The 14107-nt window shown below is 47.3% G+C and overlaps 1 protein-coding gene across 1 annotated transcript in view; it reads right to left on the bottom strand.

Moving 5' to 3' along the window:
* FRMD4A (FERM domain containing 4A) overlaps positions 1-14107 on the bottom strand; it is a gene marked incomplete at its 5' end in the record, with an annotated part of 38168 nt that overhangs the window by 8160 nt on the left and 15901 nt on the right. The window contains 6 exons of the mRNA XM_010131150.1: positions 598-762; positions 1187-1424; positions 1891-1947; positions 3138-3366; positions 6580-6672; positions 9978-10111. Coding sequence (XP_010129452.1) covers positions 598-762; positions 1187-1424; positions 1891-1947; positions 3138-3366; positions 6580-6672; positions 9978-10111 — 916 coding nt within the window. The remainder of the gene's footprint in view (positions 1-597; positions 763-1186; positions 1425-1890; positions 1948-3137; positions 3367-6579; positions 6673-9977; positions 10112-14107) is intronic.

Below are 14107 nucleotides of genomic sequence, written 5' to 3'. Positions count from 1 at the left end.
GCTGAAAATTGAAGTCAAACTGAGCCATGCACATCAAATCACCTCCCTTACACACTTCAGCTCTTTCCTCTGTCAGCCCTGGGCTTATTCCTCTGTTACCTGGATCCTTGGGTGGATTGCTTTATCTGTGGCTCCCTCTCCACAGAAGATCACACACGTGCAAACATTTTATCTATGAGAAAGAACTAACACTACCCAACATTTTGCATCAGACAGGAAGCGACATGTTATCTCCAGCTGGATCCACGAGGAATTTACTGCAGAATTTAGCAGGAGCACCACATACCTCTTAAAAGTGGCGTGGGGTTTGTAGTGCCTATAAACAGTCCCTGAGATGAAAGGTCTCAGCGGAAGAAAAGCCTGATTACTTTGAGGGGTGTGGGGATGAAGGGCAGGATCATGTTTATCTGAAGCGATTTCAGGATCTCAGGTCAGGAGAGATTCCCCACTGGCAACAGTACATGAGCCCCTTACGTGACTAGGACTGGTTTGTGTCCTTTCCTGACCTGGGAATTAATTCATATCCTGGGGGAAGGATAAAGCAAAGAATGTTTAGTTCACGGTAAGCAAGGTGAGACCGGAGCCGGGGAGACTTACCGTGTGGAGTGGACGTAGTGCGGACTGCGTACCCGTAGATCTGGCGTTGACGGCATGCTGGACTGGGAGTTCCAGTGCGGAAGGCTCCGGATGGGGCTTTTCTGCAGCGAGCTGCTCCCTCCTGCCTCAGCACAGCTCCCGGTGCTGGGGAACCGCTTGTGACTGCTGCAGAGCAAACACCCTGCTTCAGTTCCCAGGCAGGAATTTGGGGAAGGGGCTCCCACATCTCTTTCCAGATCTCAGGCATGTGCTGAGATCTTGTGGGGGTGAGCGGGAGCTGGGTCAGCTGCTGCTCTGAGCTGTGTTCCAGAGCTTTAGCTTCTGCAGTAGCCAGAAGTCAAGGCCAAGCCCTGTCAAAGCCCTCACACGAACCGCCATCCTTCCTTTCTACATGTTTTTTGAAATAACATTGAGATACCAAGCAGCAATCATGTGGCTGCAGCGTTTTTTATGACATGTCTATTGGCCAAAACACCTACAAGTCTCCTTTTTGTAAGGGGTGGCTTTGTAAATTTTGAAAGGGCTCATACCCATCCCTCCTGAAAGCAGATGGTATCTCTGTGACGGAGTTTCAAGATTGGTATCTCACCTGGAATGACTGTGTGAGGAGCGTTTCTTGACCTTCTCATAGGGTTCATCCAAGGAGGACTCGCTCCACATCTTGGGTTTGATGGGGGACTTGTCATAGTCGTTGCGGTGGTAATGCATTTGGCGGAGGCCTTCCAGTGACTGCGGAGGAGGAGGCCTGTTGTGCAAGGGTGGCCGGGGAGGGAGTCCTTTGTGTGGGGACTGGAGAGGGGATATTGTGCTGGTGACCTGAGAATCCTCTGTGAAGAGAAGGGAGAGAGGTGATGGCTGTGTGATACCTCCAATGGCAGCACAACCCCAAGGTGACACCATGACACTTCCAAGCCTCCTTCCTTACCCCTCTGCCTCTGGCTGCGTTCAGGAGTAACCTGAAAACCCAGCTTTCAGAAGTGCATCAGCTGACATTCCTGTTTTGGGGGGAATGGCCAGCAAGAGTGTGTGATGCATGAAAAGAATTGAAACCTTAAGAGAAAATATGGGGCATTCTGGGACTGTCTCTTGGAAGAATTCCAGGCAGTAACCGCAGCAATTCTCACTGCTCAAGGCCTGATGTCTGACTACTAGGTGGAGTCAGAGGAAACCAAGTGGTTTTGCTGCTGGGTGCTTTGAGTGGATTATTACACAAAATACTTCTTCCATTTTGAGCATTCATCAGGCGTTCACCCATCTCTCCCTGCCCTCTAGAACATACAGCAGCCAACATACCATCCTCGAGAACAAGGGCATCTGAGAGGGAGCTGTCTTCACTGGCAATGTTTCCTTCTGAAGGGAAGAAAACAGAAAGATGGTCAGATGTCCTGAGAATCACAGTGACTGAGAGCTGAACTGCACCGTGACCATTGTTCACTATTTCTTAGCCTTGAACAGTCACCCACGTCTTCCTCCTTACATAGTGGAGAGGTAAGATTCCTACAAACAACTGACCCAGCCCACTCTCCGTCTCGGAGGGCAGAGCTGCTGGCCAGGTCTCTCACTCACAGGCTGCCTTTCAAGGAGCTGCTAACTCTTTTCAATTAATGGGGATTAAGGCTGAGTCACAACAGAGGGCTGACATCCCCAGAGGATACAAAATGGCATGGTGCCATTAGTGAGATTTATATCTCAGGTCTTAGGGACTCTGAGTTTGTTCCCCTCCTTCTTAAAATGATCATCCTGCTGCTAACTAAAGCCCCATACTAGGTACCAGTTCTGTGTAATTAAGGTAAACACTTTCTGAGCATCCTCTGTAGCAGCAGGAGGAGCGCTCACATCCTCGGGGTGCACACATCTGAGCTGCCTCCCCCATCCCGTGTCCTCATAGCTGTCCGTTATCCCTGACCATGGTGCAACTTGGTACCAAGGTTGCAAATAGAGCAGCTCTAATCTCAGTTCCTGCTACAAAAGCACAGGGAAAAGCTCTGCAAGTCAAAAGGAAAGGGCAAAATCAGCAAGGGAGAAAGAACCATAGCAGAAAGTTAATGGATTTCATGAAAAACCAATCAACAACCCAGTAAACCATAAAGTGCTCTGAGAATTACATTGTAAAATAAAGAAAAAGAACAAAGCATTTGAGCACAGCGGTGACACTGCCACCACTTTGATTGTACAGATGCCTTTCAGCTCGAGAGCTCACCCCAATCTGCGAACACTAATTACATTTGTACAGCACCACTCTGGAGGAGACGTTAACAGAGCAGTTCTATAGGTGCACAAAGGACTCACAGTCTGCTTTCCTGACACGCGTATCATCTGCGGCGTGACACCGCTTCTTGTGCCGTGAACTGGCACACCCCTAACGTACGGCACGCAGCCCAGACTCCCAGCTGACAGCATGCTGAAACGGGGCAGGACAGCCCTGCCAGCACCTGTGGAGTCCTCCAGACAGGAGAGGGAAGAGGAGGGAGGAGAAATCTTGCCTCAAGGCAAGAATTCTGCTCACTGCCCTCCACAGACCCTTCTGTGATGCCACTTACCATCTATGATCAGCGAGGCTCTCTGGGTTGGCTTCTTTCCAGACTTGATGCGATACTCGTTGATGGCGTTTTCAATCTCCTGCAGTTTCTTCAGTGCGTTCAAGTAGGATGTCTTCCTCTGTTTCTTCAGCTTTTTGCTGACGTTCGGGTCACTCGCCAGGCGCCGGGCAGCCTCTGTGATCTGGGACTGAATGGCGAACTCCCTCTCCAGGCGCTCCAGCTCTGCCTCCTGGGGAAAGGCAAGAGGATTCTGGCTACCACCGAACTCTGCCGGCCCAGCTATGGGGAGGTTCCTCCTGAATCTGTCCAGTGGCCTCCAGCCAAGGCAAAGCGTACACAATCATGCTGCTCCCCTCATCTCAGGGCCTGCCTGAGCATACCCACCTCACCTTCATCTGCTCACAGGCGTGGCTGGGGGCACAGCTGGTGGAAGGGATGACCCATACAAGGAGGACACGTGTGCTCCAGTCCCGTTGTGCTGTTTGGCTTTTCACGCAGTTCAATATGGCCTAGTTCAACACTGCTCCACTGCTGACACGTTCATCCTTTTACACTCATCTATGGGTAACGCGTGCCTCCGACCTGCTCCTCCCTGATTCCTATCTCCATATTTGAGCCCATTTGATATCACTACTATGTACTGATGCAAAGCTACAGCTTTAACCTTCTTGACAGGTTTGCTTGGCATCCACCAAACTCTTTGGAGTAAAAAAGTCAAAGATGGGCTAATTCCTCCCTGGCATATGGCTGTCAAAATGCGGGGAAGAGTATGAGCTGAAGTAATTATGGGCTGCTGGTTTCTGATTGCACCAGAAAATTGTCTCCTCAAATTACAAGCCAGGAGGGTGATTTCAGAGCGAGTGGTGTCTAACAGCAAGCTTTCTGTACACCAGAAAGGATGACTGTCTCCAACGTTTGCCCTTTCAGGGTCTCAGCTGAGTTGTTAAATGCAACCAGGTGTACCCTGGAAGATACCTCCTGATTTTTAGGTATCCTCCAAAGTCAATGGATTTAGGCCAATATATGGCCAATGCAGAGGCTGACGTAGAGCTTCCTGGCCTGCAGTAGGACCCCAAGCTGTGAGCTTCAACAGTACTGCTAATCTGCAATGGTTCTGGCTACCTTCCCCAGCTCGATGGAGTTTTTGGTGTTAGTTTGCTAGAAAGGGAAACACAGCACATTGCAAATCAAAGGAAAAAAAAGCTTTTTTACTTTTAGTGAATGGTGGGAGCTCAGATTGCAAGCGCTGACAGTCATATATTCACGGAGATCCCTGTTACGCACATTCAAATCCTTTCTCTTTGTTTAGCAGCAGCATACGCTGCAAGAGCTGATGCTGTGGGAATTAATCAGACTGAAGTTGTTCTCTGAAGTTTTTATTCTGGGCTTCTGGCTTAAAAAAAATCCCTTCACTGTCAGCGGTGAGTCAGCATTGCCTTAAAACTATAATTATCACTTCTCTCACTTCACTGAAGACGGAACCCACCCCCCATCTTTTTAACAGATCCCTTTTGCTTTGAAAGTTTATAAGCTCTCTCAGTGCCAAACTTAATAAAAATGAATTTAACACCATGGAGTTTTAAAGCCTGGAACCTGATTCACCATCTTCTGGTTAAATCCTTCCCAGCGTCAGGAATTATGGACCAGGGAGAGGCAATGACCAAGAAATACAATAGGATCCTTCCCTGCAAGTCTTCCTCTGACAAAGCTCTTACTAAATGTACAGTGAGTTTGACATGAGCTGTCATTTCAGACCTTCACAGAGTCAGTTCTAAATCATTCAGTACCTCTTAGAAAAAGCATACAATTTTCCTCCCAGCCATGCCTGTTTTCTTCCAGTGAGGCCTCTATAAATAAAGCCTCAGAAAATGAGCGCTATTATCTGCCTTCAGATGGAAGTTCCTTGCTTCAGGTCTTTGTCACAGTTGGTAGTATCAGTCCTGAGTTTACATGACTGAGGCATTATTTCACCTTTTGTTTTAAATTGAGTTTCTAGTGTTTGCACTTGCTGAAAAGCACATGAACATGATTGCTGGCCTCTAAATGCTCTCAAACTGGCAGCCAAATAAACACAGCTCAACATCATTCTTCGAAAACAGAAGTTTATGGTTTTCAACACAGTCTTAAACTTTGACAGATGAAAAAGGAGGTAGAGAAAAGCTGAGTCAGCATGTTTGGATTGCTGGTGCCAAAAGGCAGGGTGCCTGCAATGGGGAGGAGCTGCTCTACCTTCATGCTTTCCCCATCTAACCTTGCCACCGGCATGAGGAGATTCCTTACCCGCTGGCATCAAAAGCTGCCTTGTAGCAGTAAGATCTGGGGAAGCTGGAGATCAGGTTATAACCGAGCAGCCAGCAGACTGCAGGGGTTTTAGGAGTAACTCAGCTAAGCCGTGTTTCCCTTTGAAAAGCTTAATTAAATGTGCTAGTTCATGAATATTTGACTGTGGTGGAATTCCTCTCCCAGGCTCCATTGAGAACAAAACTAAAGAGCTCCAGCTGTTTATTTTTTCAGCAGAAGGAAAATGCCAACAAAACAACAAGCAGTTAATTCCCTGGCTAAACGGAGCCTTAAACCACACAGTCACACCAGCTTCAGTCTCTCCTCTTACAAAAATAAAAAGGAAACTCAAGACTGGAATATACACAAGTGTCTTGAGACAAATGCGTCTGTGCAGACAATGGCTTTTCTGTGAATCCGGTCCCGCCTTACAGCTGCTGCAGGCCTGTTTTCACAGCCACGGTTCAGGGCACTGACCCAGCACATTGTGGGAGCAAGGCAAGAGAACAAACACTCCCTGGCAAACGTAGGAAAACATAATTCCAGCTCCCCATAGGTAGGGATGAAGGCTCTTTTGTTTAAGGACTGGGGAGCAAAATGCTTTCATCTTGCCTGGCTAAATGGATTTTTGTGATGCTTTTCGCTCTGAATTCGGATTGCTACTGAAGCGGAAAGCAAGTGGCTGTTTGCAGTAACATCAGAGAGCAGCAGCAGGGCTCGGATAGCTCCGGGGGCTCCTGATGCGCTCCCTACTCACACAAGTCACTGCACTTGGTCACCAGAGCACTTGGACTGTCATGGTCCACTTGGCCACCCAGGCTATTTCTGTTACCTCCAGTGAAGCCGGGGTGAGCCTTGAGGGTTTAACCTTTACTCTAAGTCTGAGCTAAGACCACCAACTCTCTCGCTGCTTCCTCGTTCTGATGGATATATAAAAAAAGGTACTGTGACCAACTACAGTCATTTAAAGGACTGTAGGACTGACGGTTCCTGTATGATGCACAGCGGACATCTTAGAGACCTGAGGTGAGGACAGGAAGGGGCAGCCTCACCTCTCCCTTCAACTACAGTCATTTAAAGGACTGTAGGACTGACGGTTCCTGTATGATGCACAGCGGACATCTTAGAGACCTGAGGTGAGGACAGGAAGGGGCAGCCTCACCTCTCCCTTAGCAGTTCCTATTCTTCTCCTTACAATTGGCGGCTCCTCCCCAGGGTCTAGCGGGTATTCTCGTGGCAGCTTTCCTGTGAGCTCCTGTAAGCAGAAAACACTGTGAGTGATCCGGGAAATCCTGTAGCAGAGCAAAGCACAACACTGCTCTTGAACTGTGACCGTAAAATGACAGGCGTTCATTAAGAACATATCCAGTTCAGCCAGCTGATAAACACACAGGAGAGCACCCAGCCCCTTGAATGCATCCCAGAACCTGATACTGAGGGTGGGGAACTTTTCTTTGACCTGTGGGTGAATACAGACTTTTGTGGCCGGCCCAGGGCAGGTCTGTAGTTAGTTGGTGCCCATCCCTAGGGGATTGGGGCTGAGGCTGAACAGACTGCAGCACACCCACTTTCATCTCTGCTGCAGGGTGAACAGGAAAGAGGAGCTTCTATCTGCGGAGCTGCTTCTGAGAGGGGGGTGAGCAGATCTGGGAGCCTTCATGCAGGATGCAGGTCTGCTGAGTCACAAAGACCCACCGGCAACAGCCATGCAGGTTATGACCTGCACAGAAAAACATTTCCACCTGATTCATGATGTGTCTGAGAGGAATGCAATGCAAATGGTCACTAAAAGCAGTGCCTGGTACCTCATTACCTGTCTGATAACACTTCATGTATGAGAGCCGCTTCCAAAGCCCAGTGATGTCATGGGCAGCTTTGTCAGACTGAAAGGGTTATTTGCAAAGATTTGTTCAAAATCTGAAGCAAACCCCACAGAACTGAGGAATATCTGGACCACAGGAAGCAGCAACTGCCACTACTGATGTTAATGCTGTGGCTTTTTCCCCCGGACTACACAATGCAGGCACACATATCTCAATTGAAGGCATTCAAATGCCTACAGAAAAAGGCAGGAGACTCACTACCAGCACAGCCCGACTCCTTGTACTCAAAAGTCTCCCCATGAAGGACAAAAGGCTTTTGTGTTCCTTAGCATCAGCCTTGAGAGGATCCAGCTGGCAGAGTAACCTAAATCATCTGAATCCCAAAGAACAGCAGCTGACCTTAATGAGCGCGCGCAGCTCAGGCCCCTGCCTGGCCTGGCCTCTCCCTGGCTCCCTAATGGGGTTTTTCTTTCTGCTCTTTTCAGGTCACTAGGAAACGAGGACCTGGCCTTTTCAAATCTTCCCTTTAAGCAATTCCCAGCAAAATGGGTTTGCAGCACAGCTCTGTGCTGCCGTGCACAACCCTCTTTTGCAAGAGGCATTGTCGTGATGTCTCAGATGTCGTTCTGCTTTGCTCCTCCAGCCCTGTGGCATTATTTCAGCTTTTCTTCCAAAACCTGTTCCTTCTAGTGAGATGTGGCTCTAAGCACTGCATCAAGGTGCAGATTCCTGTATCCCTTCCTGAGGGAAACTAGGATATTTTCTTTGTACCTCCTAACTTAATATGAAGCAGATCAATAGAGAAAGAGTTAATGTCTTCCGTAAAATGCCTAAGAATGGAGCAGGACAAAATTATGTGGGCTACTGCCTCCATAAGCTGAAAAGTATTCACAGGCACGGTCCTGAAATGTAATCTAAATTAATAAGTAACTGGAGTAGTGATGGCCCCAAGTAACCTGATGCCACTGTTAGGAATGGCTCTGGCCATGCTTATTTGATTATGCCCCACTTTTAACCCTTTTTTACCTCCTGGTTTGCCGCCTTCTCCCTCTGTTTCAGCCATTCTCAGGCCAAAGCAGAAAGGATGAAGGGCAGCCTGAGAGGAAATACTTCCAGCTGCAGACTGATGGATGAGCTGTAGGGTTGCAAGATGGAGTCAGATTCCAAATGTCCATCAACTGCCTTTTTCGGATCACTGACAGAGAGCATGAACACTTTCTACCAGCTCTTAAGGTGCTGACAGATGGGCTCTGGCCAGCCTTGCTGCAGCACATTAAGGAGATATTGCTCCTTACCACCAGCCCCATGCCCCAGTGGGATCTTTGGCCTGCATCCCAGTTGCTCGAGAAGTGCCTGAGGCTGCACCACAACAGGGCTGGGGTTAAAGGGAAGGCTGTGAGCTCCTGCAGCTGTGGCACAGGCTGCATGTGGTGGGCAGTCAGTGTTAGCTTAGGGTAGTAAATCCCTCCGGGGCAGGTAGAGCCCTCCCAACCTTGTTCATCAGCCTCTGAGGAACATGTGACTGCTCCCTGCAAACGATTGTAACTTTGTACTAGATGGACTGGACTGGATCTGGTCCTGCCACCTTTAGCAACACAAGTTGTTTGGTGAAGTTAGCCAGGACTTCCTAGGAAAGGATTGCTCGCGTGGAGTAAAGGATAGGAGCTGGAGGAGCAGTGATTTCTGCTGACGTTCTTTGTTGAGAGTTATTTCCCACAACTCATTCTTGTTGCCATTAAAACTATAGACTACTTGAAACCAAGTGCAATGAGAGCTGAATCAGTGACCCATTTCACCCATTTTTGTCAAAGGCGAGATACACATCAAATATTTAGCAACAACTGGAAGATCTCGGTGTCACTGTCTGCAGCCAGCTTCCTGTTGTGTTACATGTCAGGATTTGTGTTCCATTCAGATTTCCAGCTCTGGTAAACAAGGGAGGATTGCTGAATGACCCAGCTGTACACTGCTGCTAGTCTCCACGCACATCTGCAGCAGGGTTGTGACCTCCCCAAACATTAAAATGATCTCTACACTGGCCTCCCATGTACTTCATGAAGCAACTGGCAAGTGAGTGGGAAGGTAATGAGATGAGTTCCTGAGCTGTCCTGCGTGACCTGGGATGATCACAGTGGTTCCTCTTCACAAGGTCTGCCACCACACCACCATTCCTGTCCAGCAGTGTCAGAGCTTATTGGGTGAAGGGAGTCTACATGGAGCAGATGAGACCTCGTGTGCTGTACATAAGAATGTGCAGACAGAACAGCACTTACAGTCAGGCCTGCTCCAAGAATAAGCCTGAGGGGTTTTTTTGCTAATGAAGTAATTTGCTAATGAAATAATGCATTTGAGAAGTGATTACCAGGATAAAGGACAGCCTTCCTACACCATTTAGGTAGCTGCATATTCCCACCAAGGTCAATAAGAAGCCTGGCTGAATGCATTTTAAACACAATTTCAAACAGCAGGTAAGGACGCTGAGCACCCTCCTAGCCCCAAGCCAACTGGGTACCCAGCTGACATGGGGTCCCCTTCTCTGGCGGGGGGAAATGTCCTGCGACACTGCAATCTGGAGCTGAAACAGCTGGACCCTCCTGAGGCCTCTGTCCAATGGGCTTGGTAAGAGCTGACTGTGGAAGGGATCTCTCCACCTGACTCCACTCCACTTCCAAACAAAGGCATGCTGTAACAGTGCAAGCAACAAAGCATTACAGGTTATAAAATGTTCATTGCCTACCGCTTCTCGGAGACACAGTTTCTTTAGCTCTTCCAAGCGCTGGCGCAGTGTCTCTTCCAAAGCTTCTTGCCTGGATTTCAGTGCAGCCAGCATGTCTTTCTTGGCAGACTGAGAACTATCTGACTCTTGGGAACCTATCAATAAACAATGATTTCACTAAGCCAGCTGACAGCAGAATACACATCTGGAGCGCTTGTTCTTTTACCAATGCCTGGATGCAGTCCTTCCACAAAGAAATCAGACTATGACATGAAGCAGGTGTTACCCAGTCATGTTTGTTTACAGCTAATTCTTAATATTTAAGCTTACAGAGACTGCATAGTGGGGCACAAAAAGACATTTGTAATCGTTATCCAGGAAAATAAAAGCCACAAAATTATTCATGTAAAGATCCTACCAAAAAAAGGACATATGATACCCATGAAAGTTCCCAAGTGCAAGCAACAGTACAGTTTATGAAGCCCTGGAGATGCATTTTTGGGAAATTAAGCCGAGGATAAATTATTTAACAATACAGCCTACTTCTTAAGAACTGCAATTATCCTAGTCGCAAACATTTAATTCAATCCACTCACAGTGCCTGTTCTATGAAAAAATGTAAAATGGAACAAAATTACCTAGTAATTCCTGTAAAACACTCCCAAACAACAATAACCCCTAGCTCCTCCTAGGGCAGTAGCTGCTGCTTGTGAAGATGTAGGTCAAGGTACTTAAACTGGATGTCCGAATGTCTTGAATTTTCAAGAGGCAGACACCTGAAACTTCCCCTGAAGTAAGTCCCCGCATTAAGCCAGACTCTCTTGCCCAGATGTCATGACAGCATTTGTAACTTCCCCTCTTTAGGGGAACTTACTGATGGGGTTCCTGATTTTATTTTGGTGTGGGATGGTGCATCGATTGCTATCCACAATCTAGCACCTCAAAGGAGAGGCAATCTTGGTTGCAATCCCTTCTGGGTCCCCAACTTGAGCAGCTGATTTTTGAGGGTGTGCTGAGCATTCATCCTCTTTAACACACTTCTGGGCTCAGGGATGAGTTGCTCGTAAAGTCACTACTTCACTCCTATCACTTTGATTGCATAAGCTGAATGCATCCTCTCAATGGAGAGTAAGGATGCGAAGGTCGTGTCCATACTGTGAGATGAAAAGCAAGCTCAAGAAGGGGTAAAAGCCATTTCTACAGGCTTTTCACTCATATTGCTGGCTGTTGTTCCGCTACAGATGAAGTTCAAATCATCCATCTTAGCCTTATGGACAGCTGAGTTCTGGTCACTGTGGTGGACTCAGCAGTAGCGTCCCGTGTCTGTCCACAGACAACATTGAGAGCTACAGCTACACATACTCTAAAGCCCTGTCCCACATGCAGCTCTGGAACTCAGCCTAAGTCTGTATCTGATCCCTTTTGAATAAACTCCATTGTGGGTCTTGAGCTGGGCAGAACTGACAGGGCTGCTGTGGCTTCGGGGTTGCTGTTGCCACACACATCTAAAAGAAATCTAAAGTATTTGAGAAGTCTTCCATGGGGTGGCAGATAGGACACAGGATCCTGTGAGACACACAGTTTTGGACAGGCAGTGGGATTCTCTAATCCATGTAAAATGGCACCAGACACCTACATTTAGGCAGCTGGATTGTGCCTGGTGCTGGTACTGTAGGTTTATGCCTGCAGAAAACCCTTTGACTTGGCACTGCTTTCAAAGGGGTTCCTCCTAGTCCTCAGTGGTGTCAGCATCTCCTGTCTCGGGGGGACTCTGGTGTGGCTCCCCTCTTCTCTAGAGCAAGCAGACCTTTATTATCTGCAGGAGTCAGATACAACAGAATGCTACATGGAATTTTCTGTGCACCTGTAGGACCGTGAGGGTGAGCAGCTTGAGTGTTTGCAGCTTGGCCTCCAAGGGTACAGTGAAAACACTCAGCCGAAGGAGGTTGAAAACGTTGTTGCCATTTCACAGAGCTCTGGAAGGAACCTGGGAATGACTCTTTGTTTTGGCAGCAAAACAGAGTGGAATTTGTGCTTTCAGCTTCATCGTTCATTGCTACTATTCTAGCGGACCATTAAAGCTAAACTGGAAGAGGGCTGGGGCAAACAATAACATGAAATAGTTCTGCACTGGCCCAGGGGGTGCAGAAAATCTCACAGATCTTTTCCACCAATATTTTCTGCAGTTTTCGTACAGGAAGAGAGCTGGCACTTACTCTGTGAAATGCCACCCTGCTTTGTTACACCTTTTACTGGACTATCCTGGAACGGGGGAGGTGGAAAAGTGGCTCTCTAAAGGTTGGCCAGGTTGAGCATCATCAGACAATGGAGGACAGTCTCCTGGTAAGATGTTTGTTTAGCTGCTGTAGTCATTCTCATTTCATTTGGGTTTGCCCTCACAGAGGAACAAAACTCAATTCTGCAAACACATCTGTGAGGCAAGAACTTGGCGGGCTCTTCTAGGAGCCCTGTGTTTGCACTGGCAGAGAAATCCCTCTCTAGCGTTTAGTAATTCTTAATAGTAACCCCGGTGAGCAGTTACTCGCAAAAGCTGAACTGCTGAATTTCTTCACTGAACTGCCAACAAACTGCTGCGTGCCAGTAAAAAGTTGCTCATGATTCCAACAGATGTTTCAACACTTTTTTTTTCTTTTATGACAACTTTAATGACCTGCGTTTTCCTTTCAACTGCTCTTCTCCTTTCCTTCCTCTCTCTGCTCCCTACCTCCACACCAGTCTTGGATTTATTTTTAAAAGCTATTTGTTTTTGCACTTCAGGTTGCCACAGCAGCTACATAGATGCTGAAACATTTAAAAGCATATGAATAGCTTGAACCCTGGCCAGACGCCTCTGCTGATTCGGGGTGTGCTGACAAGAAGGAAACAAATGGCTTCTGGTGAAGCTGGTATGGACCCAAATCAAGCACAGACAGTTCGTGGCATCTGCTCCAGCTGTGCTCGCCCGGTGTGAGAACCACGCTGGCTTCAACCCTGACGTGGTTGGTGGCAGTGTCCACTGAGAGCACATTTTGCCATGTTTTTCACACCTCTCAGAAAGCAAAGAAACTGGGAGAGATCTGGAAGTGCATGATCACATCTGGAGTGAAATCAAAGTCTAACTAATGAACCAGTTCAAATGAACCTTTCCCAAGCGTATCCTTCTATCATAAATTCTTCTAGTGTAGCGAGCCTTCAAAGGCCAGGGCTCTCAGTTCATGGTTTGAGATGCTGAATCTTTTCAGCTTGACCATACCTGACTTGGATGATCCCTTGGGCATACTGCAGGACTTACTTATTTCTTCATGCCTTCCCAAAGCTTCTCCTTCAGACACTGCTCTGTTCTAGCTGTTTGGTTAATCTAATCATTTTTTTAAAAGCTGAACTATTTTGAGATGTATTATTAGATTTTTATGAGTTGGATTCTCTGCTTGTTCTCACAGGTGAAAAGCAAATGAAAACTTGATCGGTCAAAAAAATCACACCCGTGCAAGATGCCTGTGAAGGAGCAGAGCACAGTGCTTTGTATTGCTGAGGTGCTCATAGCTTCCATTAGAGGCTCTTTATTCATAAATATGTATTAATCCAGCCTTGAGCAAAGCTGTGACCACAGGCCCGCTTCTAAACCCAGAGGCAGTTGACCCAAAAATGTCAGAACAAATCAAAAGGCCATAAAAGCGGCCAAAGAAATAATCACAGAACAGCACAAACCAAACCAATCAAGCAGATACTACCTTAAACCAGCCTTATTGAATGTGATGCTCACTGAGTCACGGCTGCCCAGTGCCTTCCAAAGGGGATCATCAAGAAAGAAAAATCAGTCCTGAAAGATCAGCCCTACACAAGAGGCTCCTGATGCAACAGAAATGGTTGACTTTCTTCAGTCACAATTTATCTCCCACAATTAGAGCTAATTCCTAATGCAGTAAACAGGAGAAATGTTGCTGAAATGTGTAATTTCCTCGTATGGCTTTTGAACCTTCTTGTGAAAATTATTATTCAGCCTCCTTCCCACTTGCTGTGCAAAGATTTACCAAACTCTGCATTTTAACCCACACTTCTGCAGAATCATTTGACGTCCCTAAAAGAAAAAGGGTTGTGAAAACACACCAGGTAGCCAGCACAGGGCCATCTCTTCTGGTGGACATCAGGAA

This window comes from Buceros rhinoceros, unplaced genomic scaffold (assembly GCF_000710305.1).
Source record: "Buceros rhinoceros silvestris isolate BGI_N320 unplaced genomic scaffold, ASM71030v1 scaffold18932, whole genome shotgun sequence".
Lineage (NCBI taxonomy): Eukaryota > Metazoa > Chordata > Aves > Bucerotiformes > Bucerotidae > Buceros > Buceros rhinoceros.
This window is presented reverse-complemented; position numbering and strand designations above follow the sequence as displayed.